Below are 22,295 nucleotides of genomic sequence, written 5' to 3'. Positions count from 1 at the left end.
AGTATGTGGCCATAATAGTGGATCACTTCAAAGGGATTGCAGCAGATGTGTTCAAGGGTTTCGGAACAGCCATGAGCTTTCAGCAAAGAAGTTTAGTTTGTCACTATGTCACACATATTTAAACAAATTCTCTGAACCCCGGATATATTACTTATTCACCGAAAACATCCTCTTTGAGATGATGCCAAAGGGGAGCAGATGGAGTAGAGCAGCCAGCAGGCAATGCTTGATTCTGTGTTGTTACAGTTGCCTGGGAACCATCTGAAACTTGACAGAAAACCTAAAGGATTTGGATGAGTACGCAGTAACATCAGCTTGGCTCTGGGTGCAGAGTAGGTGTTGTCACAACTTCTCACAACTTTGAAGCAGGCTGTATCTCCTTTCAGGCTTGCTTTGTCAGGGTCTTCTCATGAGATAAGTGCTCACAAGGACTTCAGGTAAGGTAATAGCATGAGCAGTTAAAATTTCAATGAATTTTTTTTTTTTTTTTAAGCAAATGAATGCCCAGTCAAATTTCACGTGGTTGAGCAGTAATCCTCAGAAAAACAGTCAAATATGTCTGACCAAAAGGAATGAAGTTCTGCTTTCCGCACGTTTGAGCATACGTGGCAGTTTTCAGGATAAGGGCTTTGTATTTTAGATCTGTGGTAGCTTCAGAGTAGCTTTTGTAAACTAGAATGTTGAATGAGCCTTCTGAGCATTAAACCAAGAAAGAAATGAATTATCTGGTCAGGCCACTGAAGGAAAAAGCTCAGGAGTGTAACTATTGTCAGAGACAGCATCTCAGCTAATGCTGATGTTAACCATGCAATTATTTGTGATTCAGGATATATGTCCCAGGATGCTTGTCTAGCACCCAAAATGGTGACACAGATTTTCTGAAAATCCACACTAGATAAAGACATGATGATTCATAATTGTTAGAACAGTTGACTTTCCTGTAGTCTGTTAATGTTATTTTTTCTAAGATCAGGTTTCAGTGAGTACGAAAAAGCTCTCTGTTCTCCCACATATACAGGGAAATAAATTTAATGTTCAGAGTTTGTTCTTGCAGACTGTTAAGTATTGATACGGTATTAATACCGTATAGGATGAGGTTCTTAATACCAATAGGATGAGGTTCTTTGGTTCTTCTTTTTCATGAGGCTGGTATATGTTTTTTAAAAGGAATTTGTTTTTTGATGAGAAGTCATAATGTATTTGGTTATTCCAGTTTCAGTCTGTGCTGTTTATGTGTTGAAAAGATAGAGATGTTCTTGGTAAGTTTACTGTAAGTTTAGGGAGATATAATTTGGATGTATACCCAGCCTGATATATTAACCTATCAAACCATTAATAAAAATGAACTACACACAGCTATGTGGATTGAAGAGTGACAGACTTTTCTCAGGCAGTTGGAGACTTGTAAGCAGTTGTGTAGCTGTATTGTCAAAAGGACAGGTGTATCAGCAGAACCTGGCATACTGCATTGCATGGCTCCAGCTCACATTCAGCCCCACTCTGCATCTCCTTCTTGTCAGCTTGTATTTGTCAAGTATTCCTGCAGCTTAGCTGCCTTTCATTGCAGATTGCAATGGGGCTTTTATGACCTTCAGCTGTGTAAGTGCATTTATGCTAGACTTACGCTTTCAGAAAGGCTGTCGATTTCTCCCTTCAGTGTTTTCTTGTATATCTCCACGTTCCTTTCCAGAAATGTATAGGACACATTTTGCATGTAGAAACAGACCTCAAGTTTGAACGTAGAAATCTACACAGGTTTTGAAGATGGAGTAAGAGAACTAAACATAAAATATTAGGGACCATAAAGTTAAGGCTGTCATTTGACCTTGTCTTCCTCAGCTTGTCCTTGTCCTCCTGTCAAGTAGGCTGTTAGGTTAGAATTCTGTTAGAATTTGCTACTTGCAGCCATTTATCCGTTATTTTTTGGATATTCAGAAACCACCGACTCTTTTCGTTGCAAGTGTTCCACAATTCCAGTTTATTCTGGATGAAGTATTCAGTGCATATGTTGGAGACATAATGTCTGACACACACATCTGGCTGACTTTGAAAAGAAAACATGCCTAGTTTATTTCATTTTATTAAAAAAATTTTGAGACAAAATATTTCAAAGCAAAACCTTCTGTGATTTCTCTGCTGTTGGAATTCTGGTTTTGTATCTGCTTCTGTTGTTTCAGAACAGAACAGTAGATGTATCATTTTCTTAATAGCATATCCTACAGATTAGAAATTCTAGTTTTCATCTCTCTTATCAGATAAGTCAATGCAGAAATCTGGAAAGCAGAATCATTAATAATCAAGTGAATATCCATACATATTCAAGGGAAGCTGATTAACTATGTGTTAATCACCTTCTGGTTTGGGTTTTCCAAAGTCCAGAATGCTTTACTATACAATCTGATACTCATTTGCTAAAGAGTCGTCTTATGAAAGTTCTTATTTTCTAGAGAGAAAAATAAATGTATATCTTTTCCAACAGGAAAACTTCAACAAAGTTCTTCAACAAAGGCAATTGCTTTTTTGGCAGTGAAGCCATAGAGCTCTGCTGTACTTAAATGTTCCCCTAAATGGAATTTTTATGATGTCCAACTAAAACAGAATTGTGTCCGCAGAGTTGGTCATAGGCATAATATCTTCACTCTGTATTAGTGAATGTTCTTCCTTAACAGACTCATTTGACATTTTGGGAATTATCTCCATAACTAGAACGTGTTCACACATTTTCAGTGCTTGGTTGTAATACTAGGGGAATCAAGAACAAATTAGCTTTTAGTTTTTGATTTTCTATTAATCAAAAAATTCCAAACTGCAGGGTGTGGCAAGTTTCCTGATCCATCCTGTGGTCTTGGCCTCACTTTGTAGTTTCCAGATGCTTCTTAAGGCTTCCAGACCTCTCATGACCAAGAAGGACCTAGCAGCCATGTGGAATTCCCATGCTTATGGGAATGGCTGGAGTACACTAAATATTTCCTTTTGCTATTTTTCTGTAAGTAATTGCCACAGGCAGCTTAAGCAGTTCTGAGTGGGTAGAGAGATGAACCATAAGACTGTGAAAGGAGAGGGGAGGTTTTTGTGAGAATGTGTAGTCCACATGATGGGAATGTTTGGCAACTGCCAACTCGAGCATAAAGTGGACAGCAGCTTGTGGCCTGCTGGAACTCGTGTATCCACCAACTTCTATTGGTATGGAGCCAACTCAGCTCATGCTTGTTGCAGCTTTATCAATAAATAATAGCATACTAGTGCCCACAATCAGGGAATGAATAACGCTCATTTTTCTTGGGTTTTCTCATTGCATTCTATTAATTTCAGATGGTTTTCACCTAGAATGCCCGCAGTGCATAAAGAGCTGTGCTCACAGTTGCTTGCTTGTTTGTTGTTTTTTGTTTTGTTTTCTCCCTCCCACTCTCATATTCATACTAACTGAAGAGAGAAGCTTGACCAGACCAATTTTTTCTAGATAGTTCCTGGAAATGCCAGAAGCTCATTTGATCACCTAGACTGTCTCAACTTCCAACATGATGATATTTTTGTTTGCTAGAATCTCCAGTGCAGCTAGCTGTTGGGCTGGGACCCTGGCTTTGTGGGCAGACCATGCTGAGCCTTGGGCTAAGAACAGTGGACACGTGATTAGATGGGCCTTTGGGAAGGGTCCTTGGAAAATGAGAGAAGCAACTTGACTCCTGTACCACACTCTAGTTGCTAATTTTGAGACTATATAAATAATAGTTTTGGCCTGAGTTGTTCAAGGCTAAACTTGTTACTTGAAAGATATTGTGGACAAATGTGAACCTGCAGACAGGTAATTGATAGGATGGTGGACAGGAGTGAAGTCAATTCTACCAAAGCAGAGTCACTAAATTTGTCTGCTGAAGTTAGAAAGTGACCTTCTAGATTAACTTATCTAGAAATCTTGATCCGTCGCAAGTATCTACCATCTGCTGTGCTGAAGCTAAATCCAGCAGGAATCATGAGTCAGAGCCTTCAGTCATTGTCAATTACAGAATTTGAAATAAATCATGGCTTATATTAGTATACAGAAAATAGAGTGACTGAGGATAGATGTTGATGTAAAGTAGCAAAGTAACATTTTAGCAATAAATCTTAGCATAAATCTGAATTGCCTTCTGGTGCTTCCACTGGTAAAGATGCCATACAGTTTAGATTGCTCCTTTTTCACTATTTACCTGGACAGCTAAGTCAAGCTGATGTGAATACTCTTAGTATGTAATCCAGCCTTGCTCTATTACACACAACAGACATATCTTCATGTGTTTATATTTTCACAATTCAGTGTGTTCATAGTATTGTGAAAAGACCATAGTGTTTCTCAAACAGAAATTAGCATGATGACATTGTGATTTGATAATTAAAATACACAAAGGTGTAGTCCTCAGAGAGGGGGCAAAGAAAGCTACTAGTTCAGTTTCTGCAGTGCAGCAGGTTTTTAATAGTAAATGTGTGCTGGATAGTCAGAAAAGAGACGCTCAGCTGATTTGGAGCAACTGTACTGATTTCAGATTTTATTTCTCTACTTTGGTCTCTTAAAGAAAATGCTTCCAATTGTTGCAGGAGGCAGGTGAAGAGATTGACACTGCTTTATATGGGTATATTATTGTATATTGTAAGCATTTATATAAATGGACACTTGCACAATACTGTGTTTTCTTAAAAAATATGATAAACCTGTGTATTATTACCTTCCTTCTTTTCTTTCCAGATCAATGCAATCCGATCAGTTGTTCCAAACAAAAGCAATAATGAAATAGTTCTGGTGCTGCAGCAGTTTGATAACAATGTAGACAAGGCTGTCCAGGCTTTCATAGATGGTAAGTACAGTACTTTTTTGCACTAAGGCATGAGGGATTTAACTACAAGCTGAAATATTCATTGCCTGTAGTGTGTATATTTGTTGTTCTTCTGAAATTCATATAATTGTGACTCTGCCAGTTCTTTCTTTATAGTTCATCCTGCTGTCTGCATGTTTGTTTCTTCACAGCATGAGCTTGACCTGGTTGTTCATCTGTTGTCCTGGAGGTTTTTTTTAGCGTAATTTTTGTTGCAGACCTTCTTTTTCTGATGAAAATTAATGCTCTGTAAAGTGTGTATGTCATAAGATGATTCACTGCTGGAGACAGACTGCTAATGGAAATTGAGGATAGTTCTGAAGCAGATAACTGCGCCCACAAACCCCTGAACTTGATGCATACCTTGACATTCAAGCCCCAATCTAAATTTTGCAAATAGTTTTGATATTTGTACTGGCTGAACCAAGACTCCATTGAAAGTTTGAGATGCTCAAAGTCTTGATCTGGCTTTGTATTTTGCATCATGACGCTAGCTGTAGTGAAAGGTCACTTGTATTTAAATAACACTTTTCTGGTAAGTACATAACGGCAAGAATTTTGAACTTCCCCAGAGTCTGTAAGAAACCCTTTGTAGGAATACTGGTGTAATGTGAGGAAATCCTCTCAAAATTCTGTGGCTTGAGGGTGCTTTTAGAAGATCAGAGTTTCAAAAGCCCTGTACATCTTAAAAAACAAATCAACACTGTGAGGCTGCTTATATGGCCTGGTGATACCAAAACATTAGGGAATCATTATGAGTTATCTCACCAAGCTGCTTATTTCAGAGCTATTTTGGTTCAGAATAGTTTTGATTTTAGTTTGAATTAATTTACTGGAATGTATCTGTCAAAAAGTATCATGTACTGAGAATTATATAAAAATATGTAGAAAGCAGATATGAGCGAACTAATCACAAATGCATCAAAATCCTATTCCAAAAGTTAATGATTCCTGTTTTACAGTGTTCGCCCATAGTGTCAGAGGCAAATCTTGGTAGTATGACATTAGAGGTTGAATCCACCAGTATCCCATTACACTTGGTTGCTATGTGACAGATGGCAGCAGAGGGGCAATCTGACAAAATGGTGGTGTCTGACATGGAAGTGTGGATGAAGCAAAGATGTGTCACTGAATTCCTCCATGTGGAGAAAATGGCACCGGCTGACATTCAGTGACACTTGCTGAACTTTTATGAAGACCAAACAGTGGTTGTGACAACAGTGGAAGTTGGACTGTGTAGACAAAGTTTTCCTCACAGAAATGCTGTTGTAGCAGTTGGGAAACAGTGAGCCACGTCAGCTGGTGCAGATTTTTATGAGCACAGTGGGCTCTTGTTCATCGCTGGTGAAAATGCATATATGATGGTTGCAACTGTTGAAAAATAGTTTTGCAGCTGAGAATTTGCACTATCAAATAGCGTTACTGTACTCTTTATAGCTGTTGGAGTTTCCATGGAAATAAATAGGAGGCATTACTTTTGGAGTGATCTGCATATTTCTCCCTATTTTGTCAACACAAATATCTTATGTGTATTGAGGGAAAATAAGTGCTTTCCTATCCACATGTTGTCCTAGCTATGAGGAACAAATGGTAAAAGTAAACCTTGTAAGAGAGATTTAAAACAAAAAATTCTTGAAAAAGAACTATTAAGGTGATATAACTCACCTCTAAATGGCCTTCCTTTGAATTTTATTAGTTGATCATCATTATGTCTTGAGTTGAGAAGTCTTTTCAAGTTGAGCGTTTGGAAACAGACTATATTTGCCACTGGAAACAGTGCCCTCATTTCAAAGACAGAAGGCTGGATTTGTTTAAGCACCAAATGGCACCAGGGAAGTGTGTCCATTCAGCTGCTACTGTGAATAGAATGAATATAGATAGCTCTTCAAGTCATATTTTCGTGTGAATGACAAAATGCCAAGATTTAAATATCTCACAATCACAGGGAACTTACTGCTACATACAGCATATAATGTGGGGACAGCCATTTAATGCTGCATGCTGAATCAGTGTTCAAATTTAGATTTCTGAGGTCATCTCCTATCATTCTTTGTGTCTGGAGTGACATATGTATATTGTATATTATGAATTTGCATATTTATGTGAAATGTGAGTTTTAAAGCAGTAGTTAAAATGTCGTCTTTGTTGTGTAAGCATTTACCTAAATGGGCTTAAACAGAAGTTATGTACAGCTCCATTGTAGAAGTATTCAAGCAAGTTATTCTCATGCATTGCAGTAAAGGTTTTGGGACTTGCACGGGTAGTGCATTTCTAACAGGGAGAGCATTGGAGTTGGTTGTGTCAGTCCCTGAAGTAATGCTAACTGTGCTCAGTACTCACAGGGCAACTGAGAGAAGTAGGACGAAGGCAATGCCAGCCAACTCAAAAAGCACTGGATGCTACTGTGGAAACAGCTAACAAAGCTGTCAAGTGAAACTGCGCGTGTTCAGCAGCATGGAGTTATGAAGGCAGCAACTGTGGTTTTATTTCATCGTAGTGGAACAGCTTCTGTTAAAGATAGCATACTTTTAAGAAAGGACCAATGGATTTGTGTATGTGTATATACTGTGTGTATGTGTGTGTGTGTATATATATATATGTATGCACACATATATAATTATATATAACTAAATATATATGTTTATTATAATAATAATATATAATTATATATAACTAAATATAGATAAATAGCTACATATACAATGGAAACTTTCTTAACCTTCTGTCTGCACTGTTGTGTTGTTTGGGAAGCAAAGTTTGATTTTGGAATTCCATATGTGTGTGTTCACAGTTTAACAAATCAGACTTAGCACTGCTGCAAACAGATACAACCACTTCCCATGTGTATGAGGGACTCACCAAATAATCTCACATCTGGATTATTTGAATAGAAAAATAATTTTGATGCATTTGAAAACCTTGCATGTTTTTGTCAGAATACAAGTTAAACCACTCATGGCAGTCTTCTTAACATTGATGTCACCCGAAACGAGCAAAAGAATAGCAGTATATAAACCAATTTGCACAGAATGGTAAAGTATTTACTAGAAAAATGGATTCTTAAATTCACACAGAAAGGTTCTAGCTTGGTGTGATTAAGATTGTTGACACTGCCTGTAACATGCTGGATGCCAGGGCAGGCTGCGTGCTTCCATGAGTGGGTTTTTAGCTTTAGAATCAAGGAAAACGCACCAGTGGCAACAGGATGTAGAAGAGTTTTCTTCCCAAGTGCCAGCTGCAGCTGATCTGACCAAGGCTGTTTTCACTTTGTTCTGAAAATTTTATCTAACCAAATGCTGGGACTGGCAGACAAAACTTCAGGTATACAAAATCATATTTGTTTTCACTATGATTAATGGTTTTTACTGCCAGGTATGGACCAAAGGATGCACAGTTTCTGCAGCTGACAACAAGATTATGTTTTTATATGCTAATTAAATCTTCAGTTTTATGCTCTTGGGCTTCCTGAATATGGCAGATAATGTGCAGGAAACATCTGCCAGAACGCCAAACGATTTAAAACTGTGAAGAAGCTTGAGAAGCAGGGAAACCTAGTTTATGCAGTGTTTTGTGATTCTGTGTTTGTGATTCTGTGATTCTGTGATTGTGGGGTGCTGATATACTTTTCTTTCAGACAAAATGTTGATTTTCAAGAAATCATTATTTATTTTCTGAAGCTTGTGCTAGTGCATTAAGTTAAGCACCCACTTAATTACTTCGTGTAAGGAAGAGCATAAACAGCAGCAGTGCCAAATAGCTTATCCACAGTGTAATCAGCTAAGATGAAAGTGAAAAGGAGGGAGGCAGCAGTTCTCCTTTTGTTTTCCCAGCATTAGTAAGCTCACAGAAACAAACAAGTGCTGCCTGGCTAGGAAACTGGTAACTGTTTCCAAATACAAATTTTCTTTCTCAGATCTGAACTTCTGTTGAAATGATTTCTCTCTCTTTTCTCTAGGTAGTGCAACTCAGGTTCTGAAAGAATGGAATATGACAGGGAAAAAGAAGGTAAAGACTTGCTCTGAAAAATCAGAGCACGCAGACCATTTACAAGCTGTTTGCAAGTGCATGTAATAGTTTCATTTTGGCCAGTACTTTTTCTGCCTTTGCTAACATAGGTGACTTCATCTATGCCTCTGTTCAGAATACCTGAGAGCAAACGTGTGCGTTGTTTTTCATCTTGTTCATCTGTTGCTGTTTCTGTAGCGCAGAGTTCTGAGTTTCTGGAACTGCACATTTGTAAGTGTTTGTAGAAGCCAGACTCTAGTCAAGTACAGAATAAATTCCCAAACAGCCTACTTTTAATATGCAGTTGTGCCCTGGAGAGTCGCAGCCACTTGGTGCTAGAGGTTTTGCTCCTGGATGTAAGAATAACATATGCATAGGAGTAATCAATTAGGAGTGTGCACTAGGGCTGCTCCCAGGTCAGACACTCAAGGATATGTTTAAGATGCATATACAGTATACTAAGTGGCAGCCCAGGGAGTCACTGTTCTGGAGGCTCCACTTTATGGGTTGGAGAATTACAGCAGCAGTTGCTAACCTCTGTCTTCTGCTCCTATTCTTCCAGATAAGAGGGATGCCTTCAGGGATTGTCCATGTTACTTAGTGGGTGTCCCCAGGGTGGTTAGGAACTATTTGAGCATCATCGAAGCCCAGGCTCTTTTACCATTTTGCAGTGTAACTGTTCTGTTTAGAAGAAAGAGGAAAAACAGTATGGGTCTTCTGTTTGTATTTGAAACTATTTGTATTTTCAGCTGAACAGATGCAGTGGTGTGCTATATAATACACTGTATGTAAATCGCATTGTAGTGAGTGACACTTACATGGCATTTTAAGAATATTGATCATTTGGTATTTATATGGTCTCTGTTATATATTGAGTTTTTGAGCTGCTCTGAGTAATGTCTGTTCTTTCAATATTTCTCAATTTAGAATAATAGGAGAAAAAGAAGCAAATCTAAACAGCACCAAGGCAACAAGGATGCTAAAAATAAGAGTGATGGGTCTGAGAAGGCATCTCAAGAGCCCCAGAGACCACCTGTCTGCCATCTGAATGGATGCTCTAAGGATAACCGTTGTGGTGATTCTGCCAATGAGAAACTGGAAACCTCTTCTCTGGAGAACAAAAGTTCACGATTTGTAGCATCAGCACCAGGCTGTCCAGAAACCACAGGTCAGTTCATCTGGGACAAAGGCACCTTTTAATTGGCAACAGACAAGCCTATTTACATCAGGATCATAATTTTTACTGCTACCAAGTGAACATAATAAATGGATATCAGACAGTGATGTTTGTGCAAAATATATGTATTTGTTCAATCTGTGCATGTAGATCTATGTCTGGGCACAGTTTGTCTTGCAACAAGTATCCTTGCAAAATACCTTTTTTTTTTTTTTTTTTTTTTCTTCTTTAGAGCCAAAAGTTTAAACTGTAATCAGAGAGGCACAGCTGATGCAGAGTATGACATATAAAAATACAGGAGAATACAGGGTTTGAAAATGGCTGTGGTAGAAGATGGTGACAGAAGTAATCAGGTTCTTCATGTGGGACAAAGTAATTCAGGCAGTATGGGCCCGCTGCACATTGTAAAATTTTATTGCCTAGTCCAGACTCATCCTTTTTTTTATCTCATCCCTCAATAGGTTAGTCAACATGGATCTCCACTGATTTTCCCTTACAGGGAAAGGAGTGCCTTATATCACAGTTATATCACAGAATCACCAAGGTTGGAAGAGACCTTGAAGATCATCCAGTCCAACCATCACCTATCACCATTTGCTCTCACTAAACCACATCCCTCAACACAAAATCCAAATGTCCCTGAACACCTGCAGGGTCAGTGACTCCACCACCTCCCTGGGCAGCCCATTCCAGTGCCTGCCTTCTCTTTCAGAAAAGTAGTGTTTATATGTTGCTTGTATCTCTCCAGTCCTTAGTGTTGAAGGAGCGTGATCTGATAGTTGCTGAGTATGCATGCATTTCTGCTAGGGTCTAGATACTGAATCAGAAGCTCTGGGGAGCAGTAACACAAAGTTCTTCCTTGCTGAGTTCTAGTAGGCACAGAATTACTGTTTATGATAATACCAATGAAAACAAACCTTCTCTGCAGGAGCAGCTCTATGAAAGGTCAATTAAATAAAATCTCTGCAATGCATAGCAGCCAAATTGCAGAACTACTTATCAAGACATTTTGTCTGAAGAACTGTTTGGGAGGTCAGAGATAATCCTTGCCCTTGCTGAGGATTCATGCTTATTTTGGATACAATATGCCACAAGCCAGAAAACCCTGCAGTTCCATGATATTAAAAGAATTTTTACTGCTAATTCTGCAGCATGTATACATTTGTTTATTCTTTTCCTCCAAATTATATGGTACATATAATCAATCTGTCGTGTCAAATTTGAATCATCCCTGAAGTGTTTTCAAGCAGGGAACAACCTGAATTCAGGAACTCACATAGCTGTGCTGTCAGTGGTCTTTTTATGTGACAGTGGGGCTGAGTCATCTTTTTTTTCTCTTTGACATGATGCCATTGTACATTTGTACATATTAAGGGCAAGAAGGATCTCAGATTTTTTTTCTTGTTTTTATGAATGTCAAAGATGATACCTACTATCCCAGCTTTTTATAAAGATTTTATAAGATTTTTATGAACTTTTAGGCATGTCCTGACCTACTAACTGGTCTTTCTAAGAAGAGAGAGAGAGAGAGAGATAGTGGAAGAGGAGGGAGGTGGGAGGAGAGAATGGAAAGGAAGTGGAGAGAAAAGAAAGATGAAACTTTAATATTTCTGAAGTTTACTTTATGTGGTAAAATAAATTCCTGGTAACTTGTGTACTACAGAGAAGTTAGGAGATTCTTGAACACTACCAGATGCATTAGAATTCTGGTCTTGCAGGCAGTTTAGTAGCTACTTTCTTGAGGTCGAAAGGCACAAGAGTATTACTAAATGTGTGCTGAAGTTTGTGGAACTGAAGAGAAGAGTGAACAGGATCTTTCAATTCTCAAACTGTCCCTTCTTGGTTTCTGGGGAAGTCAGACTGTGCTGAAGCTTGTCCAGAGAGCAATCGTCTCACATTTTTTCCTTTGGCGTTGCAATCTCTTATGTTTTGTCATTGTCGGTCTTGTTTGGTTTTGTTCCTTTCCTATCAGTTTAATGTTACTGTAGACATTTCAGTCTCACCTTCAGACAACTGACACCATAGAAGTATCACAGGTGTCTGCTGACAGCTCCTTATGTTCTCCTCCCCATGAGAAATAGCAGGCTGAAGCCTTTCTTATATCATTTCGCAGACTGAGATTAGGTCCTTCAGAGCCATAAAAGTGTGACTGCCTGAAAGAGTCTGCAGGGACAAGATTGTTAAGTAAGGTTGGTGTTTCCCTGTGATTTGCCACAGTATGGTATGAGAGGATGTGTGGATATTACATTTAATTTAGGTCTGCCTATTTATTGATGTTATTCTGTCTCTCTCTTTGTATTAGATGTCTTCAGTACACTTTTTTTTTGTTTGTTTAATGTTTTCATTCAAGGAATCCAAGACCTGCTAGAGAATCTTGTAACTCTGTGTCTTGTACCTTACTGTTTTCTTGCAGGCAAAGAACGTGAGCGTCAGAGAGTGTCTGTGGAGTTAAGCCCAAAGGCTGTGAATGGAGTAGAACAGCACGAGCCTCTTCAGTCATCAGTTCAATTCCAGGGTAACCTAGGCAGGCCAAAGTCAAAATCTTCCTCAGTTAAATCATCCAATGCTACAAGCCAACTTGAAACAAAACCAGATGATTCAGTGAAAAAAAGAGGTAAAGCAAGTCTGTTCATGTGGTCATTGTGTAATAAAATGATCAGAAATCTGGTGCCTCTACAATAAAAAGAATGTGAAGGAGAGATGCCTTGGAAAGTGGGAGTAAAATCACATTCAGTCTAATAAAAATGAGCAGAACAATTTATAGTTGATTTAAAATTATATTGAACTTGAAATGAATAATTTGAACTCTTAGGGCTACTTTGACAGTTACCTAATTTGAGGAATTAATTTGAGTGTGTATGTTTAGGAATTTAAGAATATCATAGAAGAACTATGGAAAATATGGGCGTGTGGACTTCAGTGGGCAAATAATGTTATATTGTTCCTGCTCCCTCATTCAGAAAAGCCAAAACGAGCTTTCTGACTTTTCTGCTATTTTTGTTTGTTGTTTTTTTGTTTTGTTTTGTTTTAGGGCCAAACATTGAAAAATCAGTAAAAGACTTACAGCGTTGCACCGTTTCTCTAACTAGATATCGTATGATGATCAAAGAGGAAGTAGATAATTCAGTGAAGAAGATCAAAGCTGCTTTTGCAGAATTACACAGCTGGTAGGTAACTCAGTTTAAGGTCCCTCAGCACCACCTAAGAGTAAGGGACCAAGCTGTTGGTGTACCTCATTGTCTAACAGAAATAACTTTGCTCTTATCTCCGAGCTAAATGAGCATGGGCTGTAATTGGCAGTTGTACAAAACTGGTTAGTGTTGTCGGGATTGCTCCAAAATTACACTGTTAATGTACAATAATTAAGTGAATTTCATTGTCCATTTGCATTTTTTGTGGTAGCTTGTTGATGTGCTCTCTCAGGATTTTAGAAAACATTCACTGCTTATGCTCAGATGGCTCTGACATTTTATCTGAGTAATCTGACATTTGGGTCTCGTTAGCTGTGTAGTTTCTCTTGTCCTCAATTTTTTTTTTTTTTTTTTTTTTTGCAACAGTGTTAAAATCATAGTGTGTCGTATGCCTAATCTTGTGTGCATGTACTCGCAGTTAATTGGAGATTTAAGAAGTAGTTATTCTGGTTGTGGAATAGGCGTTATCCTGATCTAATATTGCATGGGGAGTGGATATGTTATTAGATTCAGAACTGAAATTACTCATTTTGTATACATTCATGTTTTAGCCTGAAAAAATATTAAAACGTATCACCTAGTACTGAAATTTGTTATCTTAGTAGGTGAGCTTAATAGAAGAAGCGACAAAATGATCCAAACGGACCATGTAAAATCAAGTTGACTCAAAATGATGAAAAATAAGCAAAAAAACTTCATTTAGTTCCACCTTCTACCAGATCTAGTACTTGAATTGCTATAGCAGAGTCTGTCAGAAGCTCTAGAATATAACAGACCTGTGCTCCAAATATTCAGGCCTTATGAAGTCATCTTACGTGTGGAGCACAACATTACATACAACAAGGAGAATGTGATGTGAGGGCATGCTTATGGAAATTTCAGTGTGGATTTTGTTGATTTTAGCTGCATAGAGGTCTAGTATTCAAGTTTTTGTTCAAATACATGAAGGGAAAAATGGTTTAAGCAGCAAAATGTGTTACTTAATTTTTGGTGAAAATTAAAAACAGTTCTTGGATATTTAATGTGACCTTGTGAAACAAATCTCTGAAAAAGATGGGAAGAGCTGTCTACAGCACCTGATTTATCAAAACTTGCTTCCACTTGCTATAAACTCACTACATTCAGGAAAAAATCACTAGATTCAATGATACATTTAGCTTCAGACTTCATATATTCAATAAGGTATTCATGGGCACATGACAGTTTCCCTACTTAAAAGCTCAACAGTACGTCATTAGTGGTAGTGTGAGAATAAGATTATTGAGTATTCAGCCTCTTGCATATTTGTAACCCTCCTTGGGCATGGGAGTTTCACTGTGTCAATTTGTCTGTCAAGGGAAAATGAAGCAATTCAGCTGACTGTGCTCCCAGAATGTTATGCAGTAACCAAAAGCAAGGATAGGTAAAGGATAGGGAAGTATGTAAGCATGACAGTGATATCTGATCTTTTTTCTGGTAGTGATTACAAAGCTTTATGAAAGTTCTTGGGGAATCCTGCAACTCACAGCATAAAATACCACAGCATTTTACATGGACACGACCAGGCAGGGGCAGTTTGCCCCTACTCTGTGAGAGATCTTTTATGTATCCATGTGCATGTGCCTGGCTGGTGTGCTTCTGTGACCTGGCACTCTTCCTCACCATTTTTGCAAGGACTACTGTGGTGTTGCTTTCTCTAAGGCTAAGAAAGAGATAAGCAATGCAGCCTGAATGGGCACTCTTTCTTGGACTTGTACCTGAAAGTTATGAAGATCATCCTTCTGACAGTCCTGCCTGGGTCAATTTTTCTACTCCATGCAATCAGTCTGAGGGGTGTGGGCATCAGGTGCACCTCTGTATGAGTGAGAATATAAGCTGCCCTGGTTACTGTTTGAAGGCAAAATGTATCGGAGCACAGCCCCATCATACAGTAGGGTAGGACAAGGAAGAGAAGAACAACAAGCTATTGAAGTTGCAGGGAGGATCAGTAAAACTCAGTCAACTCCTCTCTCAATCGTGTTTGAGGCATTTGTTGCCAAGGTTAAAACTCTCATGCTGTAATTGTGTTCTCACTCTTCTACAGAGTCTGAGTAGTCACCTTGGGGATAGAAAGAGAGCCCCAGGAAATTTGAGTGAAGTGAGGAAAGCACAAATGGAGCCACTATTCTACATAGCACCTTTTGCCAGCAAATCTGTACATATTGGGCATCCACACAGTCATATGGAGGACTGAAAAGAAACATCTGCTGCTTGTCCATACAGTCTGCTTCCAACCACAAATGGAAAGCACTCTGTAGTGTAGAGAGGGACAGATCTAATTGCTCTGTGTGCAGAACCCAAACAAAGAAAGACAAGCCTATTATGCTTGTTGCATCTCAAACACTGTGGTATGTCCAGTGGTTTATGAAAAGCAAGAAAACCAGCACCAAGAAAGAACAAAAAGGGCTTGAAAGCTTCACCATAGTCTGGGTAAAAAATTATCTCTGGTATAATACTGGAAAAGAAAAATGGGCTCTGGCACTGCTAACAATTTAAAAATATATTCAGATGCATTCAGGGAAGCATATACTGTATGTCTGGAGAAGATAAAGCAAGTTTGCTGCTGCTAATTTAGAATAAAAGCAGAGTAGCAGTTAAATGGGGGAAATGTGTCATTTAAAAGGACATAACGATTCAGTGCCAAGTGATAAGCAATACTGCTGGTGCTCACAAGTGCAGAACAGTGTCATCCTCTTACTGGGACCCCTACTTGGTGAACTGTAAAGATTATGGTTTTGTGCTTCCTATAGTCCAGATTCAATGGTGCTGGATGAAGGCCTTTCCTCATTAGAGGTGTTGTAGCATAGAGTATGGGCAGATGCCTGGGAAGGCCAGGGCTGGTATTGTTTTACAGTGAGTTGAGTTTCTGTGCTAGTCCCTGCATTTCCAGGCAGTCCTCATTAGTTTTCTGTCTATGTGTCTGTCCTTCAGCTGACGTTTTGTAGTCCTTATGTGTCTAAAGAGATTTTCAAATCCTCTTGCAGTTCGTTTGCTCATCAGTCGTGCAATCCAGTCTTGTAACCTTGTCAGCAGAGAGGAAAAATATTCAACCAGAAGTTTAGGTTTCCTGGATCCCAGCTTTGTTTTCGGGTACCTTTAACGAGCAGCGCTTCTAGCTAAGCCCCCCAGCCTTACTCTCACTTCCTGGGGGGTCTGGAAGGACAGGAGAGTAGCTCTGGCCTGAGGCTGGCCACTTGCCTGCAGAGCTACAGCAGCTGGAGCTTGTGCTTGCTTTTTTCTTGCCATCTCCAGCAATTTGGGATTACTTTCTTTGGCTTAGTATTAGTGGAGAGAACAGATGGATCTCTTGAAACAATGGGATTCATCCCCTTCCTGACCTCCTTAGTCTTTCACAAATACTTGCTTAATTCTCATATATATGTATTTTTTACTGTACTTGGGAAGGTAGATTTCACTGTCTCATCATACTGTGTGGCCTCATGTCTTTTCTTACCTTTTTTCTTACCTAGTCATTTTTAGGTGTGTGTTTTTCTGCAGAATGTGAGCGCATGGTTTTTTGGGCTGTGTGCACTAATTGTTGTTTTTGTGCATGTTATTTTGGGGAAAAGAAAAAAAAAAGGAAGTGAATATGCCCTTTCTGATCTCAATGTTGTGTTAAGGAGAAATCTGACTTCATAAATACATAGAGGGAATAATCTCAAAAACGTTAATAGATTCCAAGAGCCGAATGCCTCTCTCTTCTTTGCGACTTTCCAGGATGGGAAAGTTACCTCTCCTGAATATCAGGAGCACAAATACAGGAACCACAGCCTTCTGCCATCCCAGAATGCATTTTGGCTAACTGTATAAAACCAGTACAATTCTGAGATACCTGTAACTGAATCAGAACTGAGACTCAGACAGGAAAGAAATCCATGATAAATTTATATTAAAACTTCCCAGTTTCTAACAAGCCATGGTGCAACTCGCACAGTTCTTGAAGCTTGGTAAAATTCTCAAGTGATGCTTCATTTGTAAATAAATGAAATTTAAAGTGTTATTTTACAAGATGCCTTTCCATGTCAGTTATCAAGTTTAAGTAAGTTTTTATGATAATGAATTCTTAACTGATTGTAAAGAGATCTACAAAGCAAAATTAAAATAGAGATATAATTATAATGGCTTTATCGGTAACCACTATAGTAGCTGGCTGCTGGAGAGAATAATATTAGCAAAGATAGATATAGAGCAATATATAACAAACTTGAAGAACTGAAATCTGTTGGGGTTCATTTACTATGACCAGATGGTGCCCTATGGAGAGGAACAATTCCAGTGAAATTGATTTACTGTCTTTTGTTTAGCTGCTTACAGATTGTGTTTGTGATCAGAATGAAAATTCATGTAATGTGATTTGCTGTGTAAACATTGTGCTTGTTCTAATACAGAGATCAAATAACCTTGAAGGACTGTGAACATTCAAGCACAATTGAGCTAATATTGGAAGAATATTGCTTACTGAGACATTGCAAAACACCTTGTACTGTAAGAACACCTTTTCTTACAGTGTTTAGTGCTATAGAGGAAACTTCATGTATCATTTCCGCTGTCGTGAAACATGGCCATTCAGTATTCCCATGAAGCCTGTAATCACCTGCTACAGGTCCTGATTGGTTTTCTGTTTCTTTTCATCACGTTGTTTTTATATTTACGTTCTTATCACGTTGTTCTAGTTCTTTGTGCTAACATTTGACAGGCACAGTTCTGGGTTGCTGATTGAAATGTGAGTTCTTCTGTAAAATATGCAGTTCGAGTAGGGATTGTTTTGTGGCTGTCTTTTCACTCCACCTGTGGATCAGGTGTGTTCTGCTACAAGGGAAATGGATACATGAAATAAAGGGCAGTGATGAACCATAAGCTAATCAGATCTCCTGGATGGAGTTGAGTATTGCTTGAATTCATGTGTAATCTCAGCTTAGATATAGCTGAGTCCGTGGCAGCACTAACTTCTCTCATACTATTTTACAACTTGCTTGAGTTGTCAGCAGATTGTTAGCCAACTCATCTTTAAGGGTGCTACTGGGCTCTGTTCCAAAGCCCACTGCCAGAACAAAGTCACTGGAGAACAGTGCGTCACATTCTCTCCCTCAAGAAAAGACGATTTGAATTCTGTGTTGTGATTTGAGCTCCTCACCTGCCAGACCACCAGTGGGTGCTTCCAGATGAAGACCCCTACTTCAGTCCTTCAGAAGGTGACAGCTATGTTTTTCTCAGTCTCAAAAAAAAAAAAAAAAATTCTCAAGCTGTGTACAAAGATGCTTGTTTTAAGGAAGCAGTGGAGCTTAGTAAGCACCTCTAGGAGAAAACTTACAAATTTCTGGGGCTTAAAAGAGTTTTGAAAGGATAATGTGAATTGCACCTATAACAAACAACTGCTATACCATTCATCTCTGTCTGCTATTAGGAGTTGCATCAACGTGTTTGCCTCTGTGCCTGCTCAGCCTTTTTATTTTCCTAACTGTTGAGGTGCACTTGGGTTTAGCATGATGTCGGGAAGAGGGAAGAGGAAAAGGGTATTCTGGGTATCATGAAGCCTCCTGATTCTCATCAATAAGGCTGTAAATCTGGCAGTCTGAAACTGTTACTTTTGAAGGAAGACTATTAAAATTCCACTAAAATGATTGAAATTGTGGCGTTGCAGCTGACTGAAAACCCACAAGCGAATATCTCTTTCACTATACATGCTGTAAATTTCATGCTGCAAACTAGAGAGAGATTAATTTGTTTCCACTAATGTCAGAATAAATTTAGAATTTATTCTGAGTATGAGTGTGGGATGAGGCAGCTGTCAGCATGATTTACCCCAATCGTTGCTGAGCTGACAACTTACCACAGTGAGATGTTTGCAGCTCTTCCGCTGTGGTGTGCTAGGGTGACTACTGACAGCCCATGTAAGCCCAGGCACGATCAGTGTCCATTTAACAAAGAGCAGGATGCTTAGGCTCTTACTTTTAGAATCCCTTATGTGAAGTGATTCATAATCAGAGCTATCTCTTCAGTAGCATCTCATATCTTTAAAGCACAAACAATTCCTGATTCTGGCCCATTTTGCCACATTGGAATGTTCTCTGTGCTAAGACTCTTTGTTGCAGTGCTCCTTTGGTAGCGTTGTCTTCTTCTCGAACTCATGTCAAAGTCATCTAGTTACTAAAATCAAACCTGTGCTCCAAGCTATAGATGCTCACCCCTGGTGAACAATTTGCAAGATGCTTTGTGGATAGAAAAGGAATCAAATTGATTTCTACTCAATTTTCTTAACAATTGACCCTTCTGTGAACTAAGAAGAAATGTGGCATTTCCTAGAGCTGGTTGGCTTATGACTTTTCAAAGGAAACTTTAATTTCCTCCATTCCATGATATATGATAGTTTGACTTCCATGCTGAGAAATGTAGCTGTACGCTTCCAGATGAGAATTAGTATATTCCATTCATAATGTGGAGTGAGAATCTGTGTCCTCAGCTGGAACGAGTTAATACAGCTGTCTTTTCTTCAGGGAAGGCAATCCTATGGAGATCTGTCTGAAGAAACTTTATTTACTACATTAACAAGTCTGATACTGACAAAGACACCAGACTTTTCTTTTTTTCTTTATTTCTTTGTATTTTTTTTCTGTCTGTTTGTAACTACAGATTTCGTTGCACTGTTAGTCATCACAGTCCTGACCTCTCCTGCTTAAACTTCCAAATGCTTTCCTGAAATGTTCATCAGAGACCACACTGAAACATTAGGACCGGGAAGCTGTCTAGTAACAGATGAAGTCTGACTATAAAGTATGGGAGATATCATAGCAATTGTATTGCTTTTATTCTGGTATTAAAAGTGTTTTTACTTGGAGTCCAAATAAAATGTTAGTGGCCAAACTGTTTAACCAGGATGTGTTATTGGAGTCAGAGGAGGACAATCAGGGAATGACCTGGGCCAAAATACAATTCTGATGAGCTCTGCTATTGTGAGCTTGCTGCTTGAATATTTTTTCCAGCTGAAATTTTATATGACCTGTGGGGGTACATTAGGGAAGCACTTTTGTAACAGAAATAGCAAAAGCAAAAATGCGCAGATTTCTTGAAGATGGAGGAAAGTAATGAAGACCATAACAGTCCTTGTGGAGGATAGATACCAAGTGAGAACTTGCACAACTCACCTCAGTCACCTGCTGTGGAAGCTAAGGAAGTTTATTGTAGCATGTGGTTACAAAAGATTAACTGAAAACGCTATCTCCATTCAGATTAAAGTGCTGAATTATCACCTGACTTTTTGGAGTTCAAGATTAATGCTTATGACTGGAGAATGCTGTTGGCTTTTAGGAGTCACTGTGAAGGTGGCATAGTTGATTGGTAAAACCTGAGGATAGAACTCTGCAGAATCTTGGTTGCAAACCTCCTGCATGAACTTGGTTAATTTATGGGAAGGTGTTCGAGAAGGCTGCATAGCACTTAAACATGATCTATCTGGTGAATTTCTGGCTGAGTCAGTTGTGTATCTGCTGTGTGTTGCCTACGCTTCCTGCTTCTTAATCTTGCCCTGTTTCAGTCAACAACCTTTGCATCCTTCTGTTCACAAGCCTTTTGTCCTTGATTGCTGCCCACTAAACTCCATAGGATCTTTGCTTCCTTGATCTTAAGAAGCCCTCTGTTTTCACCAGTATACACTGTGCCATTTTGAAATACAGATTAGGTGCTGAAAGCACATGTGGAATGGCAGATTTTTATGACATGTTGTTGAGAGATCGTGGGCTGGCTCTGCTTGGCATGCCTGTGTCAGTATGTTATTTTCTGTAGGTATGTATATTTCAGTATGTTATATTCTGGAGATACTGTGTAGTTTGTCTCTGAAAGCAAGCAAATTTCAAGTGGCTGTTTTTAGGTCTTGAAGTTCTGGTATCCTGGGTAGCACAAGTTTGTATTCAAGGGTGATTTTATTGAGCTGAGAACTCCAGTAATCCTTTGTGTGTGAGCCTGGATTTTTTTATCAAATACTTGCAGTTTCTCCCCAGCTGCTTGAGTTTACTCACCTAGGCATCAGAGCCATTAATGTTAGAAGTGTTTTTTAGTCATGAATATGGCTAAGAATAATCCTGTGAGGGGAAACTGCTGGGGCATACCAGTGTGCTACCCACTGGAAAACAGTTGATACTTCACCAAATGATGTTGCTGGAATGGTGATACAAACGTTTTAGCAGATCTGCTCTACTCTCAGTAGTCCCACCTAATCAGTTTGCAGTTTGATGACCAGAAGTGCTGTCTGGAGTTGCACACTAGGGGCATGTGAAAGCAAAAGCTTATGAGATCTTCAGAAGGCCCTGTAAAAGGGGAACCACTCCTTCCCAGTCTTTAGTGGGTGAGGAAGTTGACGTCTCTCATAGAAATACTTCTAGGCTTATTCATATCACAAACTATTTTCTTGCTTACTCTGACATACTTTGTAAAAATATCTCTATGGGAAGAGAAATAGCCCTTTCCATATGCTTTTATTTCTGTTTTATTGTCAGTATAGCACTGAAATCTAAGCTGTGTTAAACTGAACAGCAGCAGAGGTGTATCTGACTTAATTAGAAAAGGGACTGTTTTGTCATTTGATGACTGCTGGTGCCCAGGCAGTGCTGAAGAGGTAAATCGGAGTGACCTCCACATCTGTGCAGGCACACAGGCAGACCAGGGTTAAATTAACATGCACTGATAGTAACTAATTTTTGTAGTGAGTGTGCTATCTTCAGCTTCTACTTTAAAAATCTTTTTAATTTATTACTTCCCATAACTAAGATCTGAAGTCTTTGTATAGTTTTGCTTTTGATCTTGATGGAGTTCTGGCATGGATTAAATGGTGGTTTCCTTTTTTTTTTTTCTTCAGCATCATAGACAAAGAAGTGTCGTTAATGGCAGAAATTGACAAAGTTAAAGAAGAAGCCAGTAAGTACACAGCATGTCAGGGAAGTTCTGGTATAGTCATGTAAATACATGTTTTGTTTGGCAGAAAACCACACACTGTATCAATTCTGTTCTCAGCATTCTCTTATTTTTCATTATATGCATATTCTTGAGTGATTAGGGAGAGATTCT

General features: G+C 38.8%; 1 protein-coding gene across 5 annotated transcripts in view; it reads left to right on the top strand.

Moving 5' to 3' along the window:
- SPATS2L (spermatogenesis associated serine rich 2 like) overlaps positions 1 to 22,295 on the top strand; it is a 132,411-nt gene that overhangs the window by 100,837 nt on the left and 9,279 nt on the right. For all 5 annotated transcript variants that reach the window (XM_048952988.1, XM_048952986.1, XM_048952989.1 and 2 more), the window contains exons 4-9: positions 4,721 to 4,829; positions 8,803 to 8,852; positions 9,780 to 10,020; positions 12,443 to 12,643; positions 13,061 to 13,196; positions 22,087 to 22,145. In XM_048952988.1, coding sequence (XP_048808945.1) covers positions 4,721 to 4,829; positions 8,803 to 8,852; positions 9,780 to 10,020; positions 12,443 to 12,643; positions 13,061 to 13,196; positions 22,087 to 22,145 — 796 coding nt within the window. The remainder of the gene's footprint in view (positions 1 to 4,720; positions 4,830 to 8,802; positions 8,853 to 9,779; positions 10,021 to 12,442; positions 12,644 to 13,060; positions 13,197 to 22,086; positions 22,146 to 22,295) is intronic.

Source organism: Lagopus muta, chromosome 8, assembly GCF_023343835.1.
Source record: "Lagopus muta isolate bLagMut1 chromosome 8, bLagMut1 primary, whole genome shotgun sequence".
NCBI classification, from domain to species: Eukaryota; Metazoa; Chordata; class Aves; order Galliformes; family Phasianidae; genus Lagopus; species Lagopus muta.
This window is presented reverse-complemented; position numbering and strand designations above follow the sequence as displayed.